Here is a 16,542-nt window from a genome sequence, read left to right on the forward strand (position 1 = left end):
TAATAATACATTTATTAATAAACTTTGACATGATTTTGTGTTTCAAACTTTATTATACTTATTATATTTATACGTTAAAATAAATTTTATTGAAAGACAATGTACTGCTTTTAGACATATAAATCTATTGAATTGCATTCAATACAATTACTTTGTATTGAATGCAATACAAAATATTTTGAAATTCCCTCCACACCCCTAGCTTTACGCACCAATGTCACCGGGAACCCCCTGGGGAACATATTTTTTATTTTTTTAACTACCCCGAGGTTAAAACTCTTCAAGGCTTGAGAGAATATACTTTTATTAGTGAAGCCGGGTGATCCAGCAAATCTGGAAAGGATTTTTTAAAAGTCATTTGCTATTTGTCAGTAAATGTTTTCAGTCCTGGACCAGATTCATTACAGGTTTGCTGGATCAACATAGAATAAATACCCTGCCTGCTCACATTTTTTTTTTAATTTTTAGGTTTATTTGTGCTATTTCTGTTAAACATTAAGCCATAGTTAAGCTTTGGAAGGTTATGTTAAGGCTTATGGTTGGGGTTATACCTTTATGTGTTAGAACTAGGTTAAAGGTTTATGTTTAGAGTTAGGTAAGGTGTTGTAGGCATAGGTTATGTATTAGGGTTGATTTTTTTTTATCTATTTATCTATTTGTCTATTTATGCATGTTTTCATTCAAGATTCAAGATACAAATAGACCCCAGTGAGTTTAGGGTATGTTTATATACGTATTACCCAAAATTCACCCAACTTTTACCCAAAAATCACACATTTTTCATACTCAACTCCATTAGAAACATTTACCAGTCATGGGTATGTTGATTCACAAATTGAATTCAATGTAATATAAATGTTGGGTAAAAAAAATTATAAATACATGAGTAAAACAGTGATAAATAGACCTCTTAGAGTTTTGTCATGGTCTTTTATGTATATTAGTTCCATAACATTTTAAAAATATCTATTTAACAATACCTTTTTAATAAAATGTTTTAATTGAAGACATTTTCACTATTTCCACTATTCACTTGAAGTTTGGTCTATTATTTAGTGTTTGTTGTATTCAAATTTTAATATATAGATAATGTTTTCACTAAAGTAATGACAGGTCTTACTGGAATTAAGTGTGTGCACTTGATAACAGTTCCTTCTTGAGACATTAACATAACATATAACTAACAATACAATCACATTGTAAATGTTCACACTTATTGAGTTACTGCTGTTTTCTTTCTTAGGCTTCATCCCCTTTCCTTCTAAGTAATTTGCAATCCATGGGTGTTCAATGGAGGTGGGAGTATTTATATTGGTAAGAGGCAAGGAGATTTGACTTAGGATACCATTTTACAATAGGGTTGGGCATCAAGGGCTGTATCTGTTATCCTAAAAAGGATTCTAAAAACATATTAAGACAGATTCACCATTTGGTTGCAGAAAACATTATAATTTGAAGATGAAGTTTGTTTTGGTCAGCTTTGTCATCCTGTCCTTTTGTGACTGGGCATCCTTGTATCACCTGGGTTTGGAGAGTAAGCCCCAACAGGAACGTTATGCATATGTATCTGAGGCAATCCAGAAACTGCAGAAAATATTTGCATTTGATGAGCTGCCACACAACATTACATTGGTCAAAAAACCTCCTCATTTCATGCTGGAACTGTACAGTCAAGTGGCTGCACCTGATGGAAGCACCAAAGCACCAGGACTCCTGGAAGGTAACGTGGTGAGAAGTTTTGAAAGCAAAGGTGAGAATTGTACTGTATGTGTAAATAGTGAGAAAATGTTAATGTTACAGTCTCCAGTTTCTAATAATAATACTATTAATGTAATAATGTGCAGGTTAAAATTTTGATCTCCTAACCTTTAGACAGTAATTATATATATATATATATATATATATATATATATATATATGAATAGGCTGTATGCATAAGTAGATAAGACAAAGGCATGTTTGATTGTAGTCATTGTGCTTTAACATACATAAGGCAAACAAATTTTATCTTACTATTGTGTGAACATGTAATTCTTGTAGACCTCCTTTTTTTATAGGATCCTTTTAAAAATGTTGCTGGCCACAAACAATACATTAAATGGAGCATGCATCAACATTTGCAATTCCTCATATAATCATACCCATGTGAACAAATATGCCCTCTATAAGAAGTCTCAGAGGTTCTAAGTAACAAATGTCAAAGCTCTGAATATTAGCCATTTATGTGTTTTCTTTAAATAATGTGCAAAAACAATTATTATCTTCTATTGTCTGGGTAAATAGTTACAGACAAATGTGAATGTGAGTAATCTTATATATTTGAGAAGACTTTTTTTCTGAGATAAATGAACCTGTACTAGATTTAACCCCCTTATAGAAAGCCTTGTCTTCCTCAAATATTGTTGTCTATAATATGTAACTAAAGCCAGCATTCTTTTAGATTTTAGAGTGGTGATGGCTTTTTATTAATGTTTCTGTTAACAAAATTACCCCTTTGTTATCAATGCAAGGTAAATCTTCTAGTCAGAACCATTGTACTGTGACAAGAAGGCTTTTTACTCACTTTGGAGAGATTTCCACCCTGATTCATCAATAAAAAGCGTACATTTGACGCGCATACGTACGCGCTGATCAGCAAGCTCTAATAGCGCGAGTCAGGCCTGAGTTCTAGTGAACTCACCTGCCGGTTTCCTGCAAAGATGAGCAAAGATCTCGAATATGCCAATTAAGGTGATTCATTTTCAGCTGCGCGATTCGGGAGATGTTAACCTCAATGGTGAGGTGATAGCAATTGATTAGCGCACACCTGCGCCCTGTTCTGTGCACATCTCCAGTCCATTTTACAGGTCAGTTTGAATCTTTAATGCTTGATTTTTTTTGTGTAAGTGCTACTTTTTTGTTACATTCTACTCAATCACAAACTTGCTTCATTTATAGTTACATTTGTTGCACTTGTTACTTTTTCTTTTGGTTGTAACACTGCAAACTAATTTCTATCAAGCTGGATATATACTAAGTGGCACTTTCAGTCAAGTAAGTCAAGTAATCAAGTAAGTTTGCTCTGATCATTAGTGGTAGTGTTATAGGTTTAGTTGTCCAGCTGAGTTGCATTCTCATTCTAACACACCTAATGGTAATGGAAGGAGGTCCAGGTTGCCAAACACAACATCAATCCACATTGAATGCCATGCTCACAAGCAGGGTCTCACTTTTATTCATGATATCTACTAGAACCCTATTCGGACATATTTCTGTAAGTTACAGGTCTACAATTTAAAAAAAAAAAATTTCATGAAAACCTGTGACGCTTTTGGAACAGAAATCTAGAAATCAGTGTAACGCTCAGGTGGTTAATGTTTTATTAATATTATTTATATAATAACTATAGTAATTACAATATACACACATATACATATATATATCTATAGAAGCAAACAAGAAGACTTTTGTGAGAAGATCTATTCTGATGGCAAAGCAGAGGTTTAGCCTGCTGAAAATTGTAATATTTACCCGCAGGCGGCTCCTCCTATCAGGCATTGTAAGCGTTTACATAGGCATCTATGTAGAGGAGCTGAACTCCTGCCCCACAGGAAAGAAATAAGTCCTTTTAAAATATGCTGTTTTCTTAGCGCATATAGATGTTTTAAACATTTGAACAGCACAAACATTTTTAGGGCTAAGGGTAATATGTGTGCCATTAGAAAGAATGCTTTTTTAGGGGAACTGTGACTTTTAATGCAAGCTCGCCATTGTCAAACTGCCGGGGATGCCCGGCTCCAGCAGCGAGATCATTTCTGTTACTAACTTCTGCTCGAATACACCAGTGCCTGAAATTTAGTTGCTGAATTGATCGAAGGCTCTCGATTTTGGATCGCGAATACGAATGCGCGAGCGAGCCTCCGGGTTTGCTTGGTGAATCAGGGTCTTCATCTCACTTCTTGTTTATCTACAGGACAAAATACTACAGAATATCTACCCATTGGGTTATAGATAACAAAATATCTGTCCTGGCTTTAAACTCTTTGTTGCTTTATCTAATTCAAAAAGATTTGTTTTGCCAGAATATACTTTGAGTCTCCTGAACAGTAGCACAGCTTAAAAAGACCCTTTTAACTAATAAAAGAAAAGCATTTTATCGTGTATATGTTCTTGGGCTGGATTCTAATTTTTAATGTAAGTACTTTTAAGATTATACAAAAGGAACTTATGTGTTTTATGTATTAGAACAAAATAGTAAAAACTCATCTAACCCAACAAATATTTATTTTCTGTCTAAACAGAAGGCTTGTCATTCCTCTCTAAAATTTAGGTTGACTTTCACTACCATTCAGAGCAGGCCCAGATATATTTTAGTTTCCAGACAGGAGACAATTACAACCTTACTCTCTGACTTTTTTTTTTTTTTTTACTATTCTTACTTTTTTACTATTTGCTTCTTACTTTTTTACTATTTCTTTCAGAAACGGAACATCAATTCTACCTTTTTAACATTACATCGATGGGAAGAAATGAGCACATGTTAAAAGCCGAACTACGGGTGTTCAAGTGGAAGCCTTTTAGACTGACAACCAAATATCATTTTTGTAGGGTAGGATAATAGAATAAGCTCAAATTATACATACATTTTATGAAATTGAGCTTTACTGTTTGGTCATCAGTTTAAATAGCTAAAAGAAATCTACATTTAACTTTAGTAGTGCCTTCATGCTCATTTTTTATATTTTAGTTGGATGTTTATGAGCTGTTAGACAGCTCTGTGAGACCCTGGAGAGGAGATCTAATCTCATCCCGACTTCTTCCCCTCCATTCACAAGGCTGGGAGGTGTTTAATGTCACACAAACGGTAAGTATATCAATGTATTGTAAATGATTTTGAACTTGAATTTGTCCTTCAGGTTTATTTTAAAAAAATGATCACGAAAATGAAAACTCTTGCCTGCACTAGTTAAACCCCTTAGCTTTCAGAACTGCCTTAACTCTTTGTGGCATAGTTAATAAAAGAAGATAGAAAGAAAGAAAAAGGGTCTTCCGGGCTATTGTTCAACAAATGTATTTATTGAAGATTATTGCAAGTACATTGTACATTAAAACATTTTAATATCAATCTCCTATTGAGAAAATCATGGGGTGGATTATTGCTAGTACATTATACATCAAAACATTTTTATATCCATCTGCCAAAATCATGGGGAGGTGACTGCTGAGCTATACATAGAATCTCTATTCTACATCTTAATTGTATAAACCGAGAAAACTTCTTGTTACCTGACGCTTTTCGCCTATCCCCTTCTTCAGAGGTTTGTAAGAGAGATGTATATATATTCTAGTGGTTATAACAGGAAATACTATAGAGTGTATTCAGTAACATGAATATATAGCATATGATATAGTATATGGTAAATGACATGCACCAGGTATACCCACACAAAACTACATTTACTCTCCTATATAAACACTAATACATACACATAGACCTAAACATTACTAACTATATACTTAGATAAATATTAACTCACATCAATGAATATATTGCTGCATATATTTTTGCAAGCAGTATGATTAATATATTAGTAATTTTCATATCATTGCTGCCAACATCCTATTATTTCATTATTGAACTTATCTAAAGACTGAAAATACAGGGTATTGATACAAACGTGTTTAAAGAAAATGTTGGTATGTAAATAGCCTTTCATTACTTAATAGGTTTTTGTGTTTTTAAACTTTATTTTGTGATATGACGATATGTACGTCATTGGGGTATATTATGATGGCATTAAAATATTCCAGTCCATATTATTGTGTTTGATCTAACTCTTGGAGTATATACTTTTATATTAGACTTCTATATTACTATGCTATATTATCTGGTTACTGAATACACTCCATATTATTTTCTGTTCTAACCACTAGAATATATATGTCTTCATTACATACCCCTGAAGAAGCCAGTAGGCAAAACAACTGTAGGCATAACAAGATGTTTTCTCGGTTTATACAATTAAGACTTAAAACAGAGATTCTATGTATAGCTCAGCAGTCTCCACCCCATTGATTTTCTAATGGGAGATGGTTATAAACATGTTTTGATGTATAATGTACATGCAAAAATCTTCATGAAATACATTTATTGAACAGTAGTCTGAAAGCCCCTTTTCTTTCTATCTTTTTTCATTATTTACCCATTGTATAGGGGTGGCTATGTAAAAAATTATATTATTATTAATATTGTTTAGGCATATTAATAACATGAGTTTCTTCTTCTGTAATATAAAAAGCTTGTGTATTTATTCAAAAATCTACATAGAAAGTTACAGCAGCAATTCAATAGGAATACATGTATGTATGTGTGTGTGTGGTGATGCCTGATGGATATGATGTCTCACAATATGATTACAATACATTATATACAATTCCATACATTCAAATATGGTCATACATGAAGAAATAGATAATGAAAGCAATATGCTAATACAACTCAGCTACTGGGCAGTCTCAAACTCCAAAATAGCATCAACTCTGTCAAGTATGATAGATATAAAACATATGTTATGCCCTTCACTTGTTCAGTCACGTACAGTCAGGTCCATAAATATTTGGACAGAGACAACTTTTTTCACAGCAAATTCTTTCACATACAAGCACCACCCCTCAAATCAACTCCATGCCTGTAATGCTTAATTGCTAATGCCATTACAAAGGAATTGCCCACACCAGCTCATGAAATAGCTTTTGAGTCAATTGTCCAATTACTTTTGAGCCCCTGAAATGAAGTGATTGTGTTAAAAAAAGGCTTTAGTTCCTCACATTTTCATTCAATTTTTTTGTTCAACCCACTGAAATAAAGCTGAAAGTCTGCAGTTCAACTGCATCTGAGTTGTTTCATTTAAAATTAATTGTGGTAATGTACAGAACCAAAATTAGAAAAAAGTTGTCTAGATCCAAAAATTTATGGTCCTAACTCTACATGAGTTCAATATCATATACAATTTTGGTTTGATCTAACAATTCCCAATCTTGAGGGGGAGACTTTTTCGATCCCTCAAAACTTCATAGGTTGACGTACTCAACTAAGCTATACTTTACCTTAACTTTTCATATAGTTCAACTTTTCCTTTTATTTTATACCTATTACTTAAAGATAATTGTGTCAACATAATAAAAACTAATCATAACTAAAATAATATTAGAAAATAGTGCACTATGTACACAAGTCCAATAATTGTTGTTGGAAAGAATCTTTCACTATCCTTTCCAGGGACTAAGGACTGCAGAATGCAAGATAGAGCACTGTTCTTCTCCATGGGGAGGGGAGGGGGAGAACGACGGAGCTGGACCCCGCTACCCTCTATTCCCCTTCACTTCCATTACTATTGTTCATCGTCCATCGTCCGTGGATTCGCCAGGATAGTCTTTTAGACGATAGATGACGAGCCCTGTACACACGCGAGATTCTCATTCGATATCAGCCCTGAGCCGATTATCGAACGAAAACCACGTGTGTACCTAGCCTTACTCTCCATTATTGATTCTAGTAGTTTCACTATAAAAACTATATATAATATTGACACCCTGTATAAGAAAAACATTTAAATAATGTCAACGCTGATCTTTATGGACTATAGTGACTTTAGTTTTACTCACACTTGATAGCAATTGTACTGGGAAACATCTGTTGGTTGTCAATCATTGTAAACTCTGCAACTTAAACTACCTATACAATGTACAGTAATGCATCCAATACTTAAACAAGTAACAAAAATTTGTAGACCTCTTTCATCCATTCAATAATGTACCTAAAATATCAACCTATCATCTCATATCCGGTATTTAAAACTTTATTTTAATTAGGAATAATACATACTGTAGATATTATTGATGCATCCGTTTATTTCATTTATTAATATTATTTTATCCTATTGTACTGAAGAGATTATTGTTAAGAGTTTGACTTTTTCATAAAAGATTTTCCACTATCTATCTAGGCCCATTTAATAGGCATCAAATATTAAATAAAGTCAATTTCATAATTTAACAATAACCTTTTATCTTATAACATCATCCTAAATAAAGTTTAATTTATTGGTACCATAAACATATGAGACTTAACAAACAAGCATGTAACAAATAATTACACAATACCATGGCAACTTATTTTGCTTGTCTTCTTTAACTTGTCCTTGTTGGACAATTGTTGGTTAAGTTGTAACCTAATCCCCTCAAAAGTTTCCTTTAGTATGTGTGTCTTTAACAACCATGTGTATGGTCCATCAACAAAAGACCTTGTAAGCTTCCCCAGTCACATGTGAACCGACACTTACTCTTCAAAAGGGCACAATATTAGTAAAGAATTTTCTTTAAATTTACATTTTTGTTGATTAGTATTGTAAACTTATGATTCAATGTTTTTATTGCCATAGTAATTGTTAGTTGTAGTAATTAACATATATCACACTATCATGCATTTTGAAACACAGATGCTATCGGTCATTTCATTCAATCACAACTACATGCTTTCAAAACAAGCAATCTATATTCCATGGAACGACTCTCACTTCTCTTTTAGTAGAACCTTTATCTTGGAAAACAACAACATTAGAGTCACATTTGTTGAATAAATCAGTAACATCATCACAAAAAAAATTAAATGGTCCATATAGAGAACTCTCTTCCCAATTATTCACTTTGATCATTACAAAGAACAAGAGAGCACTCTTTGCATCTGAAGGAAAAGAAGTTTAAGCTCCGGATAAGGAACAGATTCTTCACTGTAAAGTCGGTGAAAATGTGGAATCGTCTCCCTCAAATTAATGATTCTCCACTTATCTCTAAATGGAGAAGAGAAAAATTTGATCCACAAATGTATACCTGTCATGAAAACTAGTATACTTATGCAGAGCATATTCATATTACATTACCTCAATGTATACAAATAGTAGCTTTCAAATCAATATTTACCATCATTGGCCTTATTTGTAACCCTATAATAAGAAAAATATATTAAACATAAATATACAATTGATTTATAATAAAATTTAGTCCTTTAGCATCGTATAGTACTATATATTAATATGTTTTTAAACAGCTCATAATTTATTTGCGTGTAATATGTACAAATCCCTTAAACAAGAGAATACCCTTTTATATATAGCCTTAACATCATTACCATAAGACAATCTGTACAAATATTTGAAGTATTATCCTCTGCCTGTCCTGCATCTTGTTCCAAAATTAGCATGAATAAACCCTTGCCTTACATAGTTCCAGCTTTTTCCTAAAGTAATCTATAGTAGTTGCTGAAACTACTTCCTGAGGGAGATGATTACACATTTTCACAGACCTTACAGTGAAGAATCTGTTCCTTATCCGAAGCTTAAACTTCTTTACCTCCAGATGCAGAGTGCCCTCTTTATCTTTGTAATGATCTCAAAGTGAATAATTGGGACGAGAGTTCTCTATATGGACCGTTTATATATTTATACAGGGTGATCATATCCCCCCTTAAATGTCTCTTCTCAAGGGACAATAGATTTTGTTCAGCTAATCTCTCCTCATAGCTGAGCTCCTCCATTCCTTTTATTAGTTTATTTGCCCTTCGCTGCCCTCTCTCCAATTCCACAATGTCCTTTTTGTGAGCTGGTGCTCAAAACTGGACAGCATATTCCAGATGTGGACTGACCAATGCTTTGTACAGGGGCAGGATTATGTCTCCATCTCTGCAGTCTATTGCTCTTTTAATACAAGAAAGTACTTTACTACCTTTGGATATTGCAGCTTGGCATTGCATGCTGTTATTAAGTTTATGATCTACCATAACCCCCAGATCCCTTTCCATTTCTGACTCCCCCAAATGTATTCCCCCTAGACATTATGAAGCATGCATGTTGTTTGCCTAGAAAATCCATACACACTAGAAACAGATGGCTTGCTGACATGCTGGAAACTTGCAAAGCTTTCTGCTGGTGTCTTTAGGTTAAAACAGGCATTACTCTTTTTTCCTGCTTTGTTTTCTGTCTTTGGGCTTGTAGTAAAGCAAGATTGCTCTACATGTTTATTAGCATCCTCTGCCTTTTTATGATTTCTGACTCACTGAATAAAACCTTTTTTCAGTTACTTTACTCATTTTCATTGAAGATGCATACGATGAAGCAACCTCACACCATCATTGTGTCTTCCATACCCAGTCCATATAACCACTATATGGGGAAAAGCTTGAAGAACACTGTGTTGTTTGCTCATCCTCCTTCTTACATGCTTGTTTGTGCAGTTTAATATCATATTGATTTAACTTATTGACTTATTGTCTAATACAGAATACTGAAGATCCCTTTTATTAGCAAAAGAATTATTAAATTCCATACTTACTCCCCAGAAGTCTTCTGTACTTCTTTCCTTCTCAGATAGGGGTTAAAACTTCTCTTGCTTGGAACCTGAGACTTTCCTCTTGTTCCTTCCATCCGAACGTCCCAGTATGCTGGATCATTTGTTTGGATTCCTGTTCTTCCTGATTCTAGGTTCTTTGATGTCTCCCAAATCTTGTTCACTTTTTTCAGTCAAACATGCAAATTAGTCCCCCTCAACAAGATTGGAGGCTTCAATATGGCTGGCTTTGGCCAATGTAAAATATTATTATTATTATTATTGTTTAGGCGTATTAAGAATGGGAGTGTCTTCTTCTGTATTATAAAAAGCTTGTGTACTTACAAAAGTAAGTTACAGCAGCAATTCAATAAGAATACATGTATGTGAATGTGTGTGTGTGTGGTGACGTCTGATGGATATGACGTCTCACAATATGATTACAATACATTATATACAATTCTATACATTCAAATATGGTCATACATACAGTAATAGATAACGAAAGCAATATGCTAATGCAACTCATGAATATTTACTCCAGCCATCTCAAACTCCAAAATAGCATCAACTCTGTCAAGTATGATAGTTATACAATATATGTTCTGCCCTTCACGTGTTCAGTCACGTACATGACTATGATATCATATAAAATTATTGTTTGATCTAACAGGTTATACATCTACTTATTGATCTAGAGAGTGGGAAGGCAAACTAAACTTACTTCAAAAAATCATTGTGGCATAGATTCAACAAGGTTCTGGAAACATTACTCAACATTGTAGCCTCAGGTACCTGTTCTTGGCTGACCAGCATGTCTGGTGTGGTCTCTTGCTCCTGTAGCCCATTTGCTTCAAGGTTTTACATGTTGTACATTCAGAGATGCTCTTCTGCATACCTCAGTTGCAGAAGTGGTTAGTTGAGTTACTTTTGCCTTTCTTTTAGCATGAACAGTAGGGTAATTCTTCTCCGACCTCTGCTCACAAATGTTGCTCATTGGATATTCTTACTTTTTGAACCATCCCAGCCTAAAGAGTGTTGTGAGTAAAAATCTCAGATAAACTGCAGTCTCTGAAAGACCCGTCAGCCTGGCACCCACAACTATTCCACTTTCAAAGTAACTTAACACACCTTTCTTACCTATTCCAATGCTCAGTTTGACCCTCAGCAGGTCATCTTGCCAATGTCTATACACCTAAATGCACTGAGTGTCTGTCGTTGTTGAATATATATTTGCATTTACTAGCAGATGAACATGTGTGCATTTCATATTTTCTTGACTCAAATTTACGGCAGGAAAAGAGAAAACTATTAATTATGTAATGTTATCAGTCATGTACCCATAATGAATATCTTGGTATTTGTAAAATATAGTAGTTATTATTACCACACTAATTAAAAATGGGTAAGTTTCAAAATGTTTGTAAGTTAAGTAATTTGCACATTTGTGGCATCAATATTAACCTTAATGAAAGGAAACATGTATGCTTGTGGGATACTGAAGAAAAGATTTTTGTTAACGTAGCAATCCTGTAAAGTTTTCTTTTTCTTTTTAGGTTTCAAGGTGGATTGGAGATAACAGTACCAATCGTGGTTTCCTTATTGCTTTTACCTTACCCTCAGGAAATTTCTTAGAAACTGATGCGCTTTCCTCTGCAAAGCAGAGGTCTGACAGCAAGAAATCATATTTGGTTCTTTTTAGTGATGATGGCAGGAGAGGAGCACCAAACCCATATATAGCTCCTACTGTAAAAGACGTAGGTAAGATATTGTTTTACATGTATAAACACCAAGGATTAGTCTGTATACACCTTTACAATAGCTACAATATTACAATAAAAATTTTGTATACTTTAAAACTGCAATATTACCCTGTCCATTACATAAATTTTGCCAACATCAACACATATTTTTTACAAAGCAAAACAATTTTTAGATGCTTTCCAGAGTATGTGTTGATTATGTTTTCTTTTATTTTAGCCATACATACACTTTCAAAAGCTCTACTGAAAAGTAGATTTCAAAGAAACTGATGTTAAAGTATGATTTCTATTAAACCCTGTAAGCCTAAGAAGCATATGGCTCTACAGTGGTGTTTTACATACAACTTTTCAGCTCATGAAGTGCAGAATTGTAATGATGGTAAACAAAATTAAATTGTACCAAAATATTTATATCTACTATATTCAAATTCAAGGTCAATTTAGTTGTGGCATGGAAATTTTTTATTTATGTATATTTTTTGTTTTCAGATTCTTTTCCACAATCTGAAGAGTATTCTGTAATACATCCAGTGACACAAAAGTTCCCAGCTGGAAGGAACCATCCCAAAAGTCGGAAAATTCGGCATGCAAATCCTAGGGGACATTTAGCATGCGAACGCAAGCCTCTTTATGTGGACTTTGAAGATATTGGTTGGGCTGGCTGGATCATCTCCCCGAAAGGGTACAATGCCTACCACTGCAAGGGAACTTGTTTATTCCCTATGGGACAAGGTTTGGGTGCCACAAATCATGCTACAGTACAGTCCATTGTCCATGCTCTCAAACTTAATCAAGACATTGGAGAACCATGTTGTGTTCCTGATCGCCTTAATTCAATCAACCTACTTTACTTTGATGATGAAGAGAATGTTGTTCTAAAGCAGTATGATGACATGGTGGCTGTAAGCTGTGGATGCCACTGAACACTATTCTTAGCATTTTTTTTTTTTTTTTACAATTTTTTAATGAATTATGTGTTATCTATACTTTGGTGTCTGGCACAAGTATATTCTCCTAAGGAAATACAGAAACAGATTTTCACTATTATATCTCAATAAGCAATCTGCTTCAAACTCATCATACAATAAAATCAAACTTTCATATACCAGACTTCTATAAAAGCACAGCTAACTGGAATGATTTTAGAGACATTTAAGTGATTTTCACATTATATCATCATATCTAGCACAATAACAACATATTTATGGAGTCTTTGGATTGGATGAGTTTTTTTCCATCTTTTAAAAATTCCCATACAGGTTCTAATATCTTTAGAAAAATGTGTATTATTGTAAAAGCATCATGTCTATCTCAAGGGTGACCACTGAAGAATGGGGCAGGTTTCTGAAGCTGCCAATAGACCTGTTTTTGCTAAAATTAAACCTCTTGGTGAGCTGTTTTTGTTGACAGCATCTTACATATGAGCATTTGATCACCAGTCCAACGTTATACATTGTTCCTGTGACAAAGCACTTTGACTTTTTATATATTTTATATGTTTATGATAATCTATGGTTAGTCATCCATAAAGTTGGGTACATGGGTCATCAGTATCAAAGATTCAGATTTTTTTGATACATGTTTCTTGTTTTCCACAACAAGATTATCAATACTAGCAGCAAACAGAAACTAAAGGAAAAGAAGGAATGCAATGTCATTATAACATCCAGTTCTCTACAATTTTTGTTCCACAGATATGTGTAAAATGTTGCATTGTTCTTAAGGTATACTTTAATTGTGGTGTTGCAGAAAATGAAAAGACATAGCATAAATATTATAAATAATTATTAAATATTAGGAGTAACACTTATGCAATAAATGTTTTTTTTTTGTTAAATTTAAAATGAATAAACATATGCTTTTTTTCTATGAAAATATTTAAGAGACAGGACCACTAGGTGGCGAATGGAGGCGGTGCGAGCCCTGAGAAGGGCCAAGGCGCAGAGTCTAAGCCGTAACTAGGTTTTCTTCAGAGCCTCTGATGGTGAGAATGTTGCACTGCTGGTTACGGCCAGGTTGCGGTCCTTGGGCACACCTAGGTGGGCAAGCACAGTACCAAATCACTAGGCAGGAAGATAGTCAAGGAAAGCCAGGGTCGAGACAGGCAGCAAGCAGAGAGGTCAGGTCACACGCCAGGGGTCAATAGCCAGGGATACAGGAGACAGACATCAATGCGGGCATAGGGCACACTGGAGACACTGGAAACAGCAGGAGGCACAGGAGAAGCAGGGATATCCACAGGCAGACAGGAACACAGGAACAGCACAGGGAAGTTGGCTGGGAACCAACAGACTGGACAACGAGGGGTGAACACAAGAGCTGGACACAGGAAACACTGGATTAAGCAGCAGGTGTAAAGGAACTAGTTCACAGAACTAAGGGCTCGGCACAATGGAGACACAAAGGAGACACGACTTGTTGCATGAACAAAAAATGGAGTCTGAGAGCTAGCTAAATAGCCATGGCTGGTTAAGAGGCTATTTTCTGATTGGCCAGCGGCATGGACGGAGTTGATAAAGCTTGGAAACAGAGGCACGCCCAGCATCAGAACTGCCCGCATGTACAGTGGAGAGATGCCTGTGCTTTAGTGAGAGACAGGGAAGTGTGACAGATGCTAAGTTAAACTTAATTGGTTGTAAAAAATGAACTGATAATCTCACATATTTTTTCATGCCTAATCATTACAGTAAATCATATGCAACTAAATTAAGTATTTTAAACTTTTAACATAAAAAACCCACCCAACATTTGACACCACATGGAGCTTGCCTTACATTTGTTAACCAGAAATTCTTGTCAACCCTTCTGGTTCTGATTCAACTAATTCAGTAACAGACCACTCTGATGTTTCCAAAATGTTCAGCTACAGGAAAGGAACACTATCCGCCATCTGCATGTACTATGGGCCAAATGTGGCCTCATTGAATAGGTTTAGCTTAACTATGCAAGAAATAGATCTCCTGGGAAAACCAAGAAGGGTGTATAAATGAGGATTTCACACTAAGAAAAGGTAACAGACACATTAACATGTAAATATTATTGTACATATTTATCTGGTTCGCTTTTTAAATTTTTCTTTCTTTTTTAAACTTTTCGTTAATTTTTTTGCTCTATACATGACAACATTGACAGTTACCTAATTACGTTATAGGTTAGGATGAAAAAAGCCATCAAGTTCAACCACTAGGGAAATAAACATATCCCAGATTTAAAACCCTATAAGACATAGTTAGTCCAGAGGAAGGCAAAAAAAAACCCTGGTACAATTTGCTTCAACAAGGAAAAAAAATTACTTTCTGATTCCATGAGGTAATCGGATGTTCCCTGGATCAACAGTCACTGTTATTTTTACTTTAAAGCCTTTAATAGCCAGTTATATTCTGTACTTCTAGAAAAACATCCAGCTTTTTCTTTTAGCAATCTATAGTAGTTGCTGAAACTACTTCCTGAGGGAGCCAATTCCACATTTTCACTGACCTTATAGTGAAGAATCCCTTCCTTATCCGGAGCGAATAATTGGGAAGAGAGTTTTTTTATGGACCATTATACTGAATATTTTTACACAGGGTGATCATATCTCCCCTTAAACGTCTCTTCTCAAGGGGGAATAGATTCAGTTCAGCTAATCTCTCCTCATAGCTGAGCTCCTCCATTCCTTTTATTAGTTTAGTTGCCCTTCTCTGCTCCTTTTGCATTTCTGACCCCCCCCCCAAAAAAAATGTATTCCCCCTAGACAGTATGAAGCCTGCATATTGTTATCCCCTAAGTGCATAACTTTACATTTATCTATATTAAATGTAATTTACCACTTGGCTGCCCAATCAAACAGTACATCCAGGTCTGCTTGTAGATTATAGACATCTTGTTTTGTCCTTATTCCATTACATAGTTTGGTGTCATCTGCAAACACAGAAATGGTACTTTTAATCACAAACTCTATATCATTTATAAAGATGTTAAACAGTAAAGGTCCCAACACTGATTCCTGGGGTACACCACTAATAACCTTAGACCATTCAGTGTATGAATCATTAATTACACCTCTCTGGATGTGGTTATTAAGCCAGTTCTCTATCCATTTACAGAATGTCTTTTCTAAACCTATTGACTCATTAAGGCTTCAAACTCCCTAATCATTCCAACAGTCAATTGTACAATTCTCTAATCATATATTTAGTGTAAGGACCAGCACAGGGGCTCAGAGCTTAGCACTCTGGCCTTTGCAGCCCTGGTTTGTATCTCTGCATGGATGTTCTCCCGTGTTTGCATGGGTTTCCTCCGATGCTGTTTGGTTAATTGGCTCCCCTCCAAACTGGCCTTAGACTATAGTAAGAACATTAGGTTGTGGGCAAATTTGAGGGACAGTTAGTGACATGAATATGAACTTTGTAAAGCTCTTATGTCAGTACCAGATAGTAAT

The 16,542-nt window shown here is 34.8% G+C and overlaps 1 protein-coding gene across 1 annotated transcript; it reads left to right on the forward strand.

Annotated features, from left to right (window-relative positions):
• Positions 1-1,458: 1,458 nt before the first annotated feature.
• Positions 1,459-13,045, forward strand: LOC140338861 (bone morphogenetic protein 2-like). Its single transcript, XM_072423182.1, is given in 5 exon segments — positions 1,459-1,759; positions 4,461-4,588; positions 4,727-4,843; positions 11,916-12,120; positions 12,612-13,045. Coding segments are annotated over 5 exon segments (1,185 nt in total).
• Positions 13,046-16,542: the final 3,497 nt, after the last annotated feature.

The sequence above is a fragment of the Pyxicephalus adspersus genome, chromosome 10 (genome assembly GCF_032062135.1).
Source record: "Pyxicephalus adspersus chromosome 10, UCB_Pads_2.0, whole genome shotgun sequence".
NCBI lineage: Eukaryota > Metazoa > Chordata > Amphibia > Anura > Pyxicephalidae > Pyxicephalus > Pyxicephalus adspersus.